At 49.6% G+C, this 11,199-nt stretch overlaps 2 protein-coding genes across 2 annotated transcripts; one reads left to right on the top strand and one right to left on the bottom strand.

Moving 5' to 3' along the window:
* Nucleotides 1-3,133: 3,133 nt before the first annotated feature.
* Nucleotides 3,134-4,996, bottom strand: PG986_014394 (transcription factor; the record flags this gene model as incomplete). The annotated part of the gene is made up of 3 exons (XM_066850616.1): nt 3,134-4,386; nt 4,511-4,768; nt 4,837-4,996. 3 exons carry the CDS (start codon nt 4,994-4,996, stop codon nt 3,134-3,136), a joined length of 1,671 nt encoding a protein of 556 aa, XP_066692854.1.
* A 3,507-nt stretch (nt 4,997-8,503) lies between these two features.
* Nucleotides 8,504-9,254, top strand: PG986_014393 (C2H2 type zinc finger domain protein; the record flags this gene model as incomplete). Its single annotated transcript, XM_066850615.1, has 3 exons — nt 8,504-8,647; nt 8,684-9,060; nt 9,125-9,254. 3 exons carry the CDS (start codon nt 8,504-8,506, stop codon nt 9,252-9,254), a joined length of 651 nt encoding a protein of 216 aa, XP_066692853.1.
* Between the last annotated feature and the right edge of the window lie 1,945 nt (nt 9,255-11,199).

The raw sequence follows: 11,199 nt of genomic DNA, 5'->3' as shown, positions 1-11,199 counted from the left end.
TAGCAGTTCGCAGTCGCAGCTAAGCAGGTCACTGAGTTTTTTTTGGACCATTTTGGCGAACTCCTCGAACAATCCCCCTCAAGCTCTGTTGCTAAGGGAGGCCTCGAAACATATAGCAAGTTGAGCGATGAAATTTCTAGATTTATACTCTCCTGGTTGTAATGGAGTAAGCCCTCTTCAGGGCTAGGTTTGCCATAATGTCTGTCATAGCTAGGTACTGTAGCTGCATACGGACAATAAACTTGATTCAAAAATAATCCAAGGGCATAGTAATCGATTTATGGATGTACATGGGAAAGAGACGCAAAGGCAGAAACTGGCCCTGTACCCTCAAAAGCGGGTCTAAAACGGGAACTATCAAAGAGTGGAGAGAGGACGCAGGTTTCGCTAGCGAGTATTTTGGCGTGCAGCATCGGTTCTAGAGCCGACACTAGACCCAGGGTGGCTATATAAACCCTTAATACCCAGCAGTCCTCGTATCTATTATTCACTGTACATACACACCTAATCGTACCCTCTATGATGAATGATTCTACGGGACTTCCGGGGCTAGCTCAGCAGCGTCGTATTTCAAAGAATATTGACAATCTCATGGACAAAGTCTTTGCAACAAACAAATGGAGGCTTGAAATGGAGAAATTAGGCCTCACCATCCTTTTTTACGGCATAGATATCCTGAAGCTGAACTCTAACGCACCCATCTGCGAGTCCAATGACCCCGCGTATATTGCCATAGGCCTAGCAGCTAAAAGAGATCCATGTCTTTGGCCAAGCCAGTTTAGTGACGGGTACCCCCTACTCCGGCTGTTTTTTCAATGCTTAAGACCTTGGGGATGGTCAGCAGAAGGCAGACATTGTATCGTGATTCCAGACTCAAACATCGAACTTAACATTGGCGAATATGCGCTTGGCGGCACGACCGGAGCTACCCCAGCAGATTCAAGATTGTTAAAAAGTACCGAGCAGGTTGGTCTAACTGAGAGTGCGATGTGCTGTGGAGCTCCCGACGCAGATGGTACATTCGGCTGCGTAAACGCCGGGGGTCAATTTTTATTTTTTTACCACACTCTGGGGAGTAGCCGCGATGAGGATGTTCTACATGGCCCGAGATGATTGTACATGTCAGATGGAAAACAATTTGAAAGAAGTAATTGGTTTCGCTGGACCGAGCGGGGAGTACGGGGAGATCAAAGACATAAGATGTTTGCCCCTGCTTCAACACAAGACTATGCGCGAAAACATGCCGCCAGAAACACTTTCGCATGTTTCTACCGCGATTGGAGAGGCTATGGCCAATAGCCTAAGGCCAGTACATTGCCATGTACCTTCTGAGATGCAACAACTAATAACCGAAAGTCTCGACCCGGCTACACTGGTCCCGGCAGCCAAGGCCGGTTTGGCGTTGAACCCCCGTACATTTCGGCACGCGCAGCACCTCAACTTCTGGAAGATACTTCTGCAAGCCCAATATAGTGCGATGAGAAGCCTTACCCACGATAAAGGGGACATATTTGCAATGGGTATAGGCGTCGAATATCTGTACAACGGGCTCTTTGGAATATCGATTACTGCGCCATCCCCGTTGCCTATCATCCTCTCATGGACTTCCGAAGCAGGGATACAAATGAATCCGCGCAGATTTAACTTTAATTGCGAAGCTACAATCCTAAATCCGCTGATTCGTCTACATGCCGCCCCTCCAGGCCAGGATGGGAGGATTGTTGTCAGAGATCTCGGGCATTACATCAAGAAAACAGATGCAGGGGCCCTTGCCATTCCACTATTGTATTTCGGGGATACAGAATGGAAATTGCATACGGCCGAGGTCCAATCCGAGTCTGTTGGTGACCAATACTGTTTCAAGGCCAAAGACAAACAATTCATCCTAACTTCAATTGGAAGCTCAGAAATACCCTAGCATTTGTAAGAGAAGTACTGATGACTGATTGTCAATATTCTCAGTATGCTTGTTTCCTACACAGGTCCTTTTGGAGAATTGTTTAGATTTGAGATACCATGGACTTTCTCTTTGCTGTATGGCGTTTTGTACGAGGCGCCCAATGATTTCTTCTCTGGGCGTAACGTACGTCACCACGTAATTGCCCACCCCCCCTTGTAATTGACGGACCTTGGTGCCGTCCGGGCCTTCGCAGCCCTTGGCGAGGTCGCTGTTAGCGGCGGTGATCTGCGCGGCGTCTAGAAATGCAGGTAACAGGACATAGTACAGGCTACTTTAACAACAATATATGTACCGAGGATGGTAGAGTTACACAATTTGGTTTAAATTCATGTTTAATATGGAATGTGGGTTAACTCGACTACATCAAGTTCCTCTGCTTCCTACGGCCTCGGATACACTGTTAGCAGAAAAGAAGAGTATGTCAAATAGTTGAAGGTGCATTACAATCATATTGGAGGTCGCTCAGGCCTTAAATAATACTAAGAAGTGGGTGCGGGTCGGGCATACTAGCTATCTAATTTCATTTATGTTGAAAGTTCTTCTAAATTTGGAAACGAGGATAGGATTTTGTGCCGCTATATATTAGGAGCCCACAAGTATAACATTCATCATTCCCAATCTCCACGCCTGAGCTCCTCCAATTGACGAGCTGCCTGCTTTCTTGGCACAGTGCTCTGAAAGTATCGGCGCCTATGTTGGACAGCTTGTTGGAGGGGCTGGATAGCCCAAGAGGATATGAGAATGCTCGTAGCCTGCTACAGTCCATCCCCCCATCGACGATATGTCATCCACATCCATCGGGACAGTCATGGTAGACCAGTTGAGGCTTGTTCCCTGACCATCAAGCAACGGCGTGGCCCACGTTGGTGCTCCCAGACCCTGCAGGGACTCCGCAGTCAAGACTGCTGTCGCTGCCGGGCAAATGTTGCCCAGAGAGGTGCGCGAAGACATACTGAGATCCGACAGGAATATTTCGGTAGGCTCTGTTGCCACGTCGCCCGTATATCCATCATATTCATAGCTGCTATGCGGCTTTAGGCTGTTAGTGCTCTCGGTTATGGCATTGCCGAAGCTCGAATCGAGGCATGCTGTAGGCAAGGGCACAGCCAGGCAATTTGGAATACCACCTAGCATGTTCAAGTAGACCGGGTGTGTATTCTGTTCTTGTAGCTGCTATGGAAGGGCGAGATTCGTAAGGCCATATAGGCTGCCAGAATTCCCAGGCATGGTGGCTTCGAGGTGGTGCTGATTGGCCGCATTCGGCGTTGTGGTGATAGGGATGTTTGGGCTGCTGGGAAGATAGGTCCGTTGCTGGTGATCTTGTGACATTGGATCCAGCTTTGACAAGAATCGCCAGGCTCTGCCAGCCGTCGCCCTAGTTCGCTTTTTGGACTGCTTGCCTCTAACCATATCCGTTTTTTTACAGACATCAGAAAAGGTCCAGAGCACTACGCATCGGCGTCTCCAGGCAGGTTTGCCCGAACCCTCGTCGGGTGCCGACATGATTTCTTGATACATAGCAATTTGTTGTAGCATATCGGACTGCGTAGGCAGATTTTCGCCTTTGCTGTCACGCTCTCGTTTGGTTCGCTCCGCCCCGTCGTATTCAGCAAGCCGGAAGAAGGTGTTGGCCCAACTCACAGCCGGGAAGTCGACCGTGATCATGTCGCAAGAGCCGCCATGTGGTGAAGGACGACATGTGGCTCTGTAGTCCCATATGAGAGGCTCCGATGAGTCGAGGTACAACTCTCGAGGCTTAACGACATACGTCGAGCAGCGCCACATATGATGAGCAAGCTCCGGCCGGTTGATGTGGAACTCGACACACCCATCCAGATGGGTACCTGCTGGGAACCGACCTGTCCCATGCATGCCCAAAACAACGTCCATGTGGATGACATCGCAAGGCCCCATAACTCTGCGTGCCGTACTCGTGTGTGAGAAGTGCGTGTCGTTGAGAGCCGACGTAAGCCTCCTGTTCAGCTCAGGGAATTGTTGGCCCCACTTGGCCGAGATACCATGCACGGAATTGAATTCCGTTTGGGTAAGAGATTCGGTATATTCATGAAGCAAGTAGGTACGTGCTTCTTCTCGATCGCCATGCTGTAAATCATTGAGGAAATCCTTATTACTGTTCTTTCTCAGATGCGGAAAATCGCCTTGGGCTTCTAACCGCGTCCCATCAGGAGCATAGGCATCGGCTTGCAAACACGTCCCATCTTCAGTGAAGGCTTTTCCGCAGTCCTCGCTCAAGGTGAGTTCGGGGTGGAATGTGTAGATATGGCATCTTTTTGGTTGTAGAAAGACTTCATTGTCGGCCGCGAGAAGACCCGCAAAGTAAGCGTAGTTTGGACGTTCCTCTGGCAGACGTCCTTCCATCAACGCAGCAAGGACGGGGCTTTTCTGAAACGACTTGGTCTGCCCCCCTCGTCTACGTTTCCGTTCTTACCATCCACCTCGTTCTTTCGTGGGAAGAAAAAATGTACTGTCAGTCACAATTAGCTCTAGGGAGGGGAACGACAGTTTGTACTACTTATAGGGGATACTGACAGAGGGGCAGTGGTTTTAAGAGTTCTTTCAAAACTTGAATGTGGCTTGAGATTTGCTTCCTCGTTCGGTACTTTTGGTGAGCCGGGCGCCCAGGGCGCTTCTCACGATCCTTACCCACGGGGATTTCCTCTCCAGGACCGGGTGGGTCAAGGATCCAGTGGTATATCCACAAGTATTCGCTTATTAGCATATTTCGCCCATACAAGTTCTTCTTCGACTTGTACTTCTGCTTGTCCATTATCGGCACTAGGAGGAGTGCTTGTGTCCGAATTAGTGTTCGCCTCTATATATTTTCCAGTCGGGAGGCATTAGCTGACTAGTCTTACCGTCAAGGAATGCCCCTTCATGTTCCAGGGGCCATCTCGGCTCTGTGCCTTCCCTTTCCTTCTTAGCTACCATGGTATGATAGTCATGAAAGTATTTCGAGGCGCAGAGAGGATTCTGGCTGCCTCCTAAGTGACCGGTCGGAGTGCCTCGTGGTAACATCTCGACGGAGCGAAAGCCTAACTTTCAAGATATTTCCTTTCAGGGGAATCGAATGTGTTAATTTGTTCTGGATTGGACAGACAGTCAGTAGTACCTCATGGTGCGTCCAATACCAAAGCCGGTCCGACGTTGGATGTCTGTGAAGTAGCCCAGGAAAGAATTTGATAGTTGTACTGCCCTGAGTCGTAGAATTTCCACAGATGAGAGGGTTGATCAAGGTAGTCGCTACTAGTGAGTATTTTTGAAGAGTGTCCTTGATAGTCGGCCCACAAGACAACGGAGCGCTGTTGAACATTCCAGAATCCGAATATGCACCTTGAGTTGGGCTATGACCTCTGAGCATCAGAGTGAAATATTTATGTAGGATAAAATGGCAGTGGCAGTGCCGTTACTAATATCCATTGTAATGGTTACGATTGCATACATCGCATCTGGCTCGCGAGAGTTGGTAGCACTAATAGGGGGTGTATAAAAGCTTAGTGCAGAAGAGCAGTAATAGCTTTCTTGAGTTATTAATGGTGCATATCTCCACTGTAACGCGCCGTTATTGGCGCAGAGCCCTTTCTCCATCTCGCATAGCCGAGGAACAAAGCTCCAATCTCCCCCCCAGAGCAGTCTCGCTATATGCTGTAACATAATTGTGGTACCGGACCCACGATTTTTGCTTAATCCTGGCTTCCAGAATCACTTTTATAACCGATCTAGGTGTACTTGCTCTGTACTACCTTGCAGCTACACAATATGTTCTGATTTGGTGGGAGGCATCTAATGCGACCTCTCATCTGTTTCTATGCTTGGGGGCCAACGGGCCAAAGGAATAGTAAGAGAATAATATAAACCATTTACATGTACACATTTCTGATAGTGCTACTTGCAATGTTTGCGACGCTTTTGGTTTTGCATCTCAAGGTACAGTCGTCAAAATGATACCTGTGCAATACACGACGATGCAACCTGGCGAACCTAGACTTTTCTCAATTGGGGAGAATCATCTTGCTCCAGGTTTATAATCAGTTCATGGATGCCGTATTATGCAGGCTATTGCCCTCCTCGGCCAAACGTGTACAGACAGTCCAATCGGCCCTTAAGGTCTTCATCCGGTCCGAACATGCTTCGGTTGGAGTGATAAGAACGGCGGGAGATAACCAGTATCGCCCGCATGGAATGATGCGCACCTGACTAGACGCTAGCGCCAGTATGAAGCCATCTAATATGGAAACATCCTTGCGCACTTCCATGCCAGGGTTGAGCACTACAGAGGTGATTCATCACTTATGATGGGGTCAAGAATGTGACAGCAGTCCATGCTAATGGGGCAGCGAGCATTCAAGGAATACCGAAATGAAACCTGAGGAAAATTCATTCACTGTCTGACGCTAAATGGAGACAGCGCTCCAGGATTCGCAGGGTTTTGGCACATGGGTCCTGTCTTTAGTGACCCAAACAATCGGGACACATTCCTCACTTCGGAATGCCGAGCTACCACCATCACCGACGCTACATACATCGAGCTACACCTTCACCCAGCCCCCGTTTGCAAGAAACCCTGGGGACGCCGATGCTGGGCCTGGCAGGCCCCCTTAGCTAAGGAAGCCAAGGGCATTATATCGCATTGCCGGTGGATTAGTAGGCCATATCGGTGGTAAGCCATAGCAACCTGGTGGCTAGGTAACTAACCAACCAGTGGGCGGTCATGGTTCATTGCTCCAAGGGCAAGCTGGAACGCTGCCACGCCGAGCCTAGCCGGCACAATGATGGCATCATGAACGCGAAGTTGCGTTCCACGTAGTCGGAACCCAATCAGCAGCCGTGAAGCTCCACTAGACCAACCAACCAACAGCAGTGCCCGGTCAGTGAGTGTTCTCTGTGGAGAAACACCTAATCTCATGGCGCACCAGATCAAGTCCATCCAAGCAGCTGGCCTTCTCTTGCGACTATGCCTAACCAAGGCAATATAAGCGCCGCATGGACATGCACTGTTGCCAACTGCTGACATCCCTACTGCATGACATGGAGTTCATCTGATCGGCGGACACCAAGCAACAAGGCCTAACCCTTGTTTGGAATACCAGTTCAAGCGAATGCGGACCAAAAATACCACACATTTCGATGTGCTCAGAGATGCCGGATTATGGGTGAAGACGCAGGTAAGAGAGAAAAAGAAAGAAAGAGAGACCCATTGCGAACTTCTGCATTGCGCCTACATCTCGACAAGCCCCGATGCACCGCGCCTGGCATCAGCACAGTCCTATCCTTGATTTCGCGAACCAACTTCCCAGCCCTTCCCAAAAGGAGCGCAATGTCTGCTAGCGCGGCATAAGCGCTAACACACCATCGAGAATCACACCATATCGGCTAAGGTATGTGTATGCCACATCGCCTAAAATAGTCCGTGGTAGGTGGATTAGGTCTCGAGAACGTTATTTAGGTATAGGGCTGAGTAATGTTGTTTGCGAATGAGCATTGACGGCCAGTTCTGTCCTAGCAAACCACCCTGGCGAAGACCGGATAGGAGATGATGGTAGGGGATAGGCGACGATACTACCGATTGTTATACGTCCTATCCTTGACTTTCGCAGGCCATCTTCCCCATACATGCGCAATATCTACTAGCTCGTTATAAGCGTCGACAAACTAAGCGTAGACAAACTCATCAAATATACATCCAGCGAGCTGCACATGAATAGGGATACAGGAAACGACGCGACGCTGAACCCCGGCGAAATCCAAGCCAAGGTAGGCTGCCTTACTTCCCTGTTAGTAGCGACCCAGGTTGTCGGGACACTCACTTCAGAATCCCAACCAACAGGAAATCTCTCGTTGAGTCGGATATCGACCACCTGGATCTCAATTTCACGCCCCGGCTAGATTCGGTATGCCAGCATTCCAACGTACACATCGTCGGAACCAGGATTAAGAACTTGGATCGATGCGTGCCTTACTTGTTGGTTGGATAACCCGGGCCGAGCAACTGGCGTCGCCCGCGTGGGATGATGCGCACCTGACCGTACTCAATGTGGGAGCATTCGACATGGGTACAGTATTCCTGTGCATTCCCAAGGTTCCCGGAGAGGCCAATAGATCGCAGAAATCCCTCGCTTGAGGCTCCAGAATGTGACCGTGGCGCGTATTGGCGACGAATGCAGGGCCTCGCTACCTTGCACGATAAAAATAAATACAGAGTAGGAATTTGCTGATTATCAGCATTCCCTTTTGGAAACCAAAACCTCCAACTAGTCAGCCAAAAAAGTGCTACGGGCCGATCTGCTTCACACGACCGTAGCGTCTGAAGTTCCGCACTGCTCCCCTTATGCCGTTTTGCATTATCGGATCTTGATGGCTAAACCGCCAACAAGCGTTATGATACTATTTAACGTCGAAAATAGAACGTGTATTACTGGACTAACTAACAACTCGCGTATACAATTATCTAGCAGATCGACTCATAACCAGTATTGGTTGCCTAGGGCCATGGAATGATTTGAGGCCGCCATATGTCTCACACCCATGAGCTACGATGTGATACCTCCAACCTCAGATCTTAATGGGTACGATCCTGCGGATGTCGCACTTGAAGGTGCTTATCCAACCACCCGCGACGTGAATCTCGACTTCGCCAATGTATTCGGATGCCCTACTCACCCAGTAGACGTCCCTTTCTAACATACAAACCCTCATGTTTCGCAGCAATGCCCGTTCTCTGATTTCATAACACAGTCACCTCCTGTGTCAACGCATTCACATGTATCGATGAACCAGGGCTATGAGAAAATCATCTCGTCTTTAGAAATGGAAAACCACTCCATGGACTTTTACAGCATAGACGAGCAGTTGACCATACCAGCCACTGTTCTACGAACAAATGCTAAGGAGATAGCCGATATACAGCAGATTCAAGGAAGGGAGACGCCTATTCAACAGGTGCCTATTCAAAATGAGGATATCAATAGCGAGCAGACCCGGGTGTCCAAGGTCCCGAAAGCAGTTCATGCGTGTGATTTTCCTGGCTGCGAGAAGCAAACGGCTTTCAAGAGACGCGAGCACCTCCGACGGCACCAGAGTTCGTATGTCTTTGCAAGATTCTTTCCAATCAATTAATACTTCCTTATCACTGACAACCTACTATAGGAAGCACGGCCTAGGGGAAAAGTTGGGGTGTGAATTCTGTGATAAGAAATTCAATCGCAGGGATAACTGGAGACAGCACCTGAGACTCCATATGGAGTCGAATGGGAAGCGGACGAAATTCTTCGCCTAGGCAGTTTTGAAGTACCAGAAAGAGAGGAAGGCTATAAAGCCCCGGAGACCACCATTGAAAAAGCAATAGTCATTGCTAAAGGGCGGAATATAGAGGGCGGAGAAACAAGACCAACTAGGAACAGTGCCAGTGATCACTATCACACCTTCTATCTCAGACTTCCTTTTGCTTATCTTGATTGCGGCGCTGAAGGCTTTGGGTTCCCCCTCTTCCTACCGAATGCGGTGCAATTTCCAATGGTGTGTCAGCGCTTATGCCGCGCTAGCAGATATTGCGCTTATTTGGGGAAGATTTGGGAAGTTGGTTCGCGAAATCAAGGATAGGAAGTGCAACGATCAGTAGGTCGCTGGTGGCGCCCAGCCTTGTCCAGGGTGCTTTACCAGGGTACGGCAGATGTGCTCTAGGAGTGCCGTCGAGACGCGGTGCGTCGGGACTTTTCGAGACGTAGGCGCGTGGCAGAAGTTCAATTGGTTATTTGCCCACTTACCTGTGTCTCTGCCTGTGATTCGGCACCTCTGAGAGATCGAGACGTGTAGCCTTGGCCCTTCATTCGTTCTGCACTGGTGTTCCAAGGGCTAGACCTTGCTTGCTTGCCCCTTGGACGATGGATCCACCTTGCATGCATCACCAGGGCGTGCCAGTCACATACCTGAACTATGAGCGGGGAAGCCCTCCGCACCCTTGGCGTTCATTGGGACCCTTGGAAACGCGCACGGACGTCCCCACCTTGCAGCTTCCACACTGGGTGTAGGATCAGATCAGGTGAGCAAAATTCCATGCGGCAGGGAAGGTCAGCAGCTGGCAAGGTTATTGGGGAAGACGCCGTGCAACAGGTGTAGTCCAATTCGATGCCCACCCGGTTACTTGTTTCGCAAGATTTGGGGGAAACAAAAATGCTGGGCGAGTTACTGTATAACGAGGCAAAGAATGGCCACCGCACAATATCCATGTGATGCTCATCAAGCTAGTGGTTAGATGGACTTTACTCCTACGCGGCAAGTGGCCTACGTTGTAGATATTCTGCGAAGTTACAGCCCAGCTAGGAGATTAGGTGTTTTTCTGCAGATAATCTCACGGATCGGTGGTTAAAACTCGTTGCTTGACCCGAACGTTAAATCATAACCGCCCACCTGGCTTTTGGCCGCCAGCCATCACGCAGGACCGCTACTCAAGAGAAAACTGCCATAAAAATGGTGAAAGCCTAACCGATTCTATCTACCGGGTGATCCTCCCTTGTTCTGTACTTAGAGATAGAATACATAGTTTAGCCAGGCATGTCCTCCTTCCCCAGGGAGGCTTGGAGTGACAAGCAAACAAACAAACAAACAAACAAACAAACAAACACAGGACCGCTACTTAAATTATGTCGCCGGAATGAGTTCAAGCATGCTCAGCATGCCGAATCCGTAAGGCAATAACGTCCTTGGAACATGGGTTTGCTCGATTTGGAGAACGGCCGCAGAGGTCTAGCGTCCTGTTCTCTCCCGACCGTAGGCAACCAACCAACAGCAGAGGCGGCATGGTTCATTGCGCCAAGCGTCAGCTGGAATGCTGCCACGCTGAGTCTAGCCGGAACAATAGTGGCATTCTGCTGAACGCGAAATTGCGATCCATGTGGTCGGAACCCAATCAGCAGCCGTCACGACCATGCCTGCGTCCAGTGACGGTCAATCATCGTGCTGCGGGGTATGGCACTGCACTGGAAGAGAAAGCCAACGAAGAGACTTTAAGCATCACCTCCTCGTGCTCGATTGTTCATCGTCCGGGCTGTCGTTGTTGTTATTTCGTCACAATGTTGGAGGCAAGAGAATGGAAGTCGCATTAGAGTTAACTGGACTACTCGGGCCGACTTCTGCTCTGACCGACCCATCTGGGTGTGGAGCGACTGGTCTTACTGCAGGGCTATCGTATGGTTCCCGACAAGTCTCATCAGCGAGCAATGGCC

Source organism: Apiospora aurea, assembly GCF_038362705.1.
Source record: "Apiospora aurea strain CBS 24483 chromosome Unknown utg000010l_segment0_segment0, whole genome shotgun sequence".
In the NCBI taxonomy this organism is placed as follows: domain Eukaryota; kingdom Fungi; phylum Ascomycota; class Sordariomycetes; order Amphisphaeriales; family Apiosporaceae; genus Apiospora; species Apiospora aurea.
The sequence above is the reverse complement of the archived record's forward strand: the minus strand, read 5'-3'. Positions and strand labels throughout refer to the sequence as shown.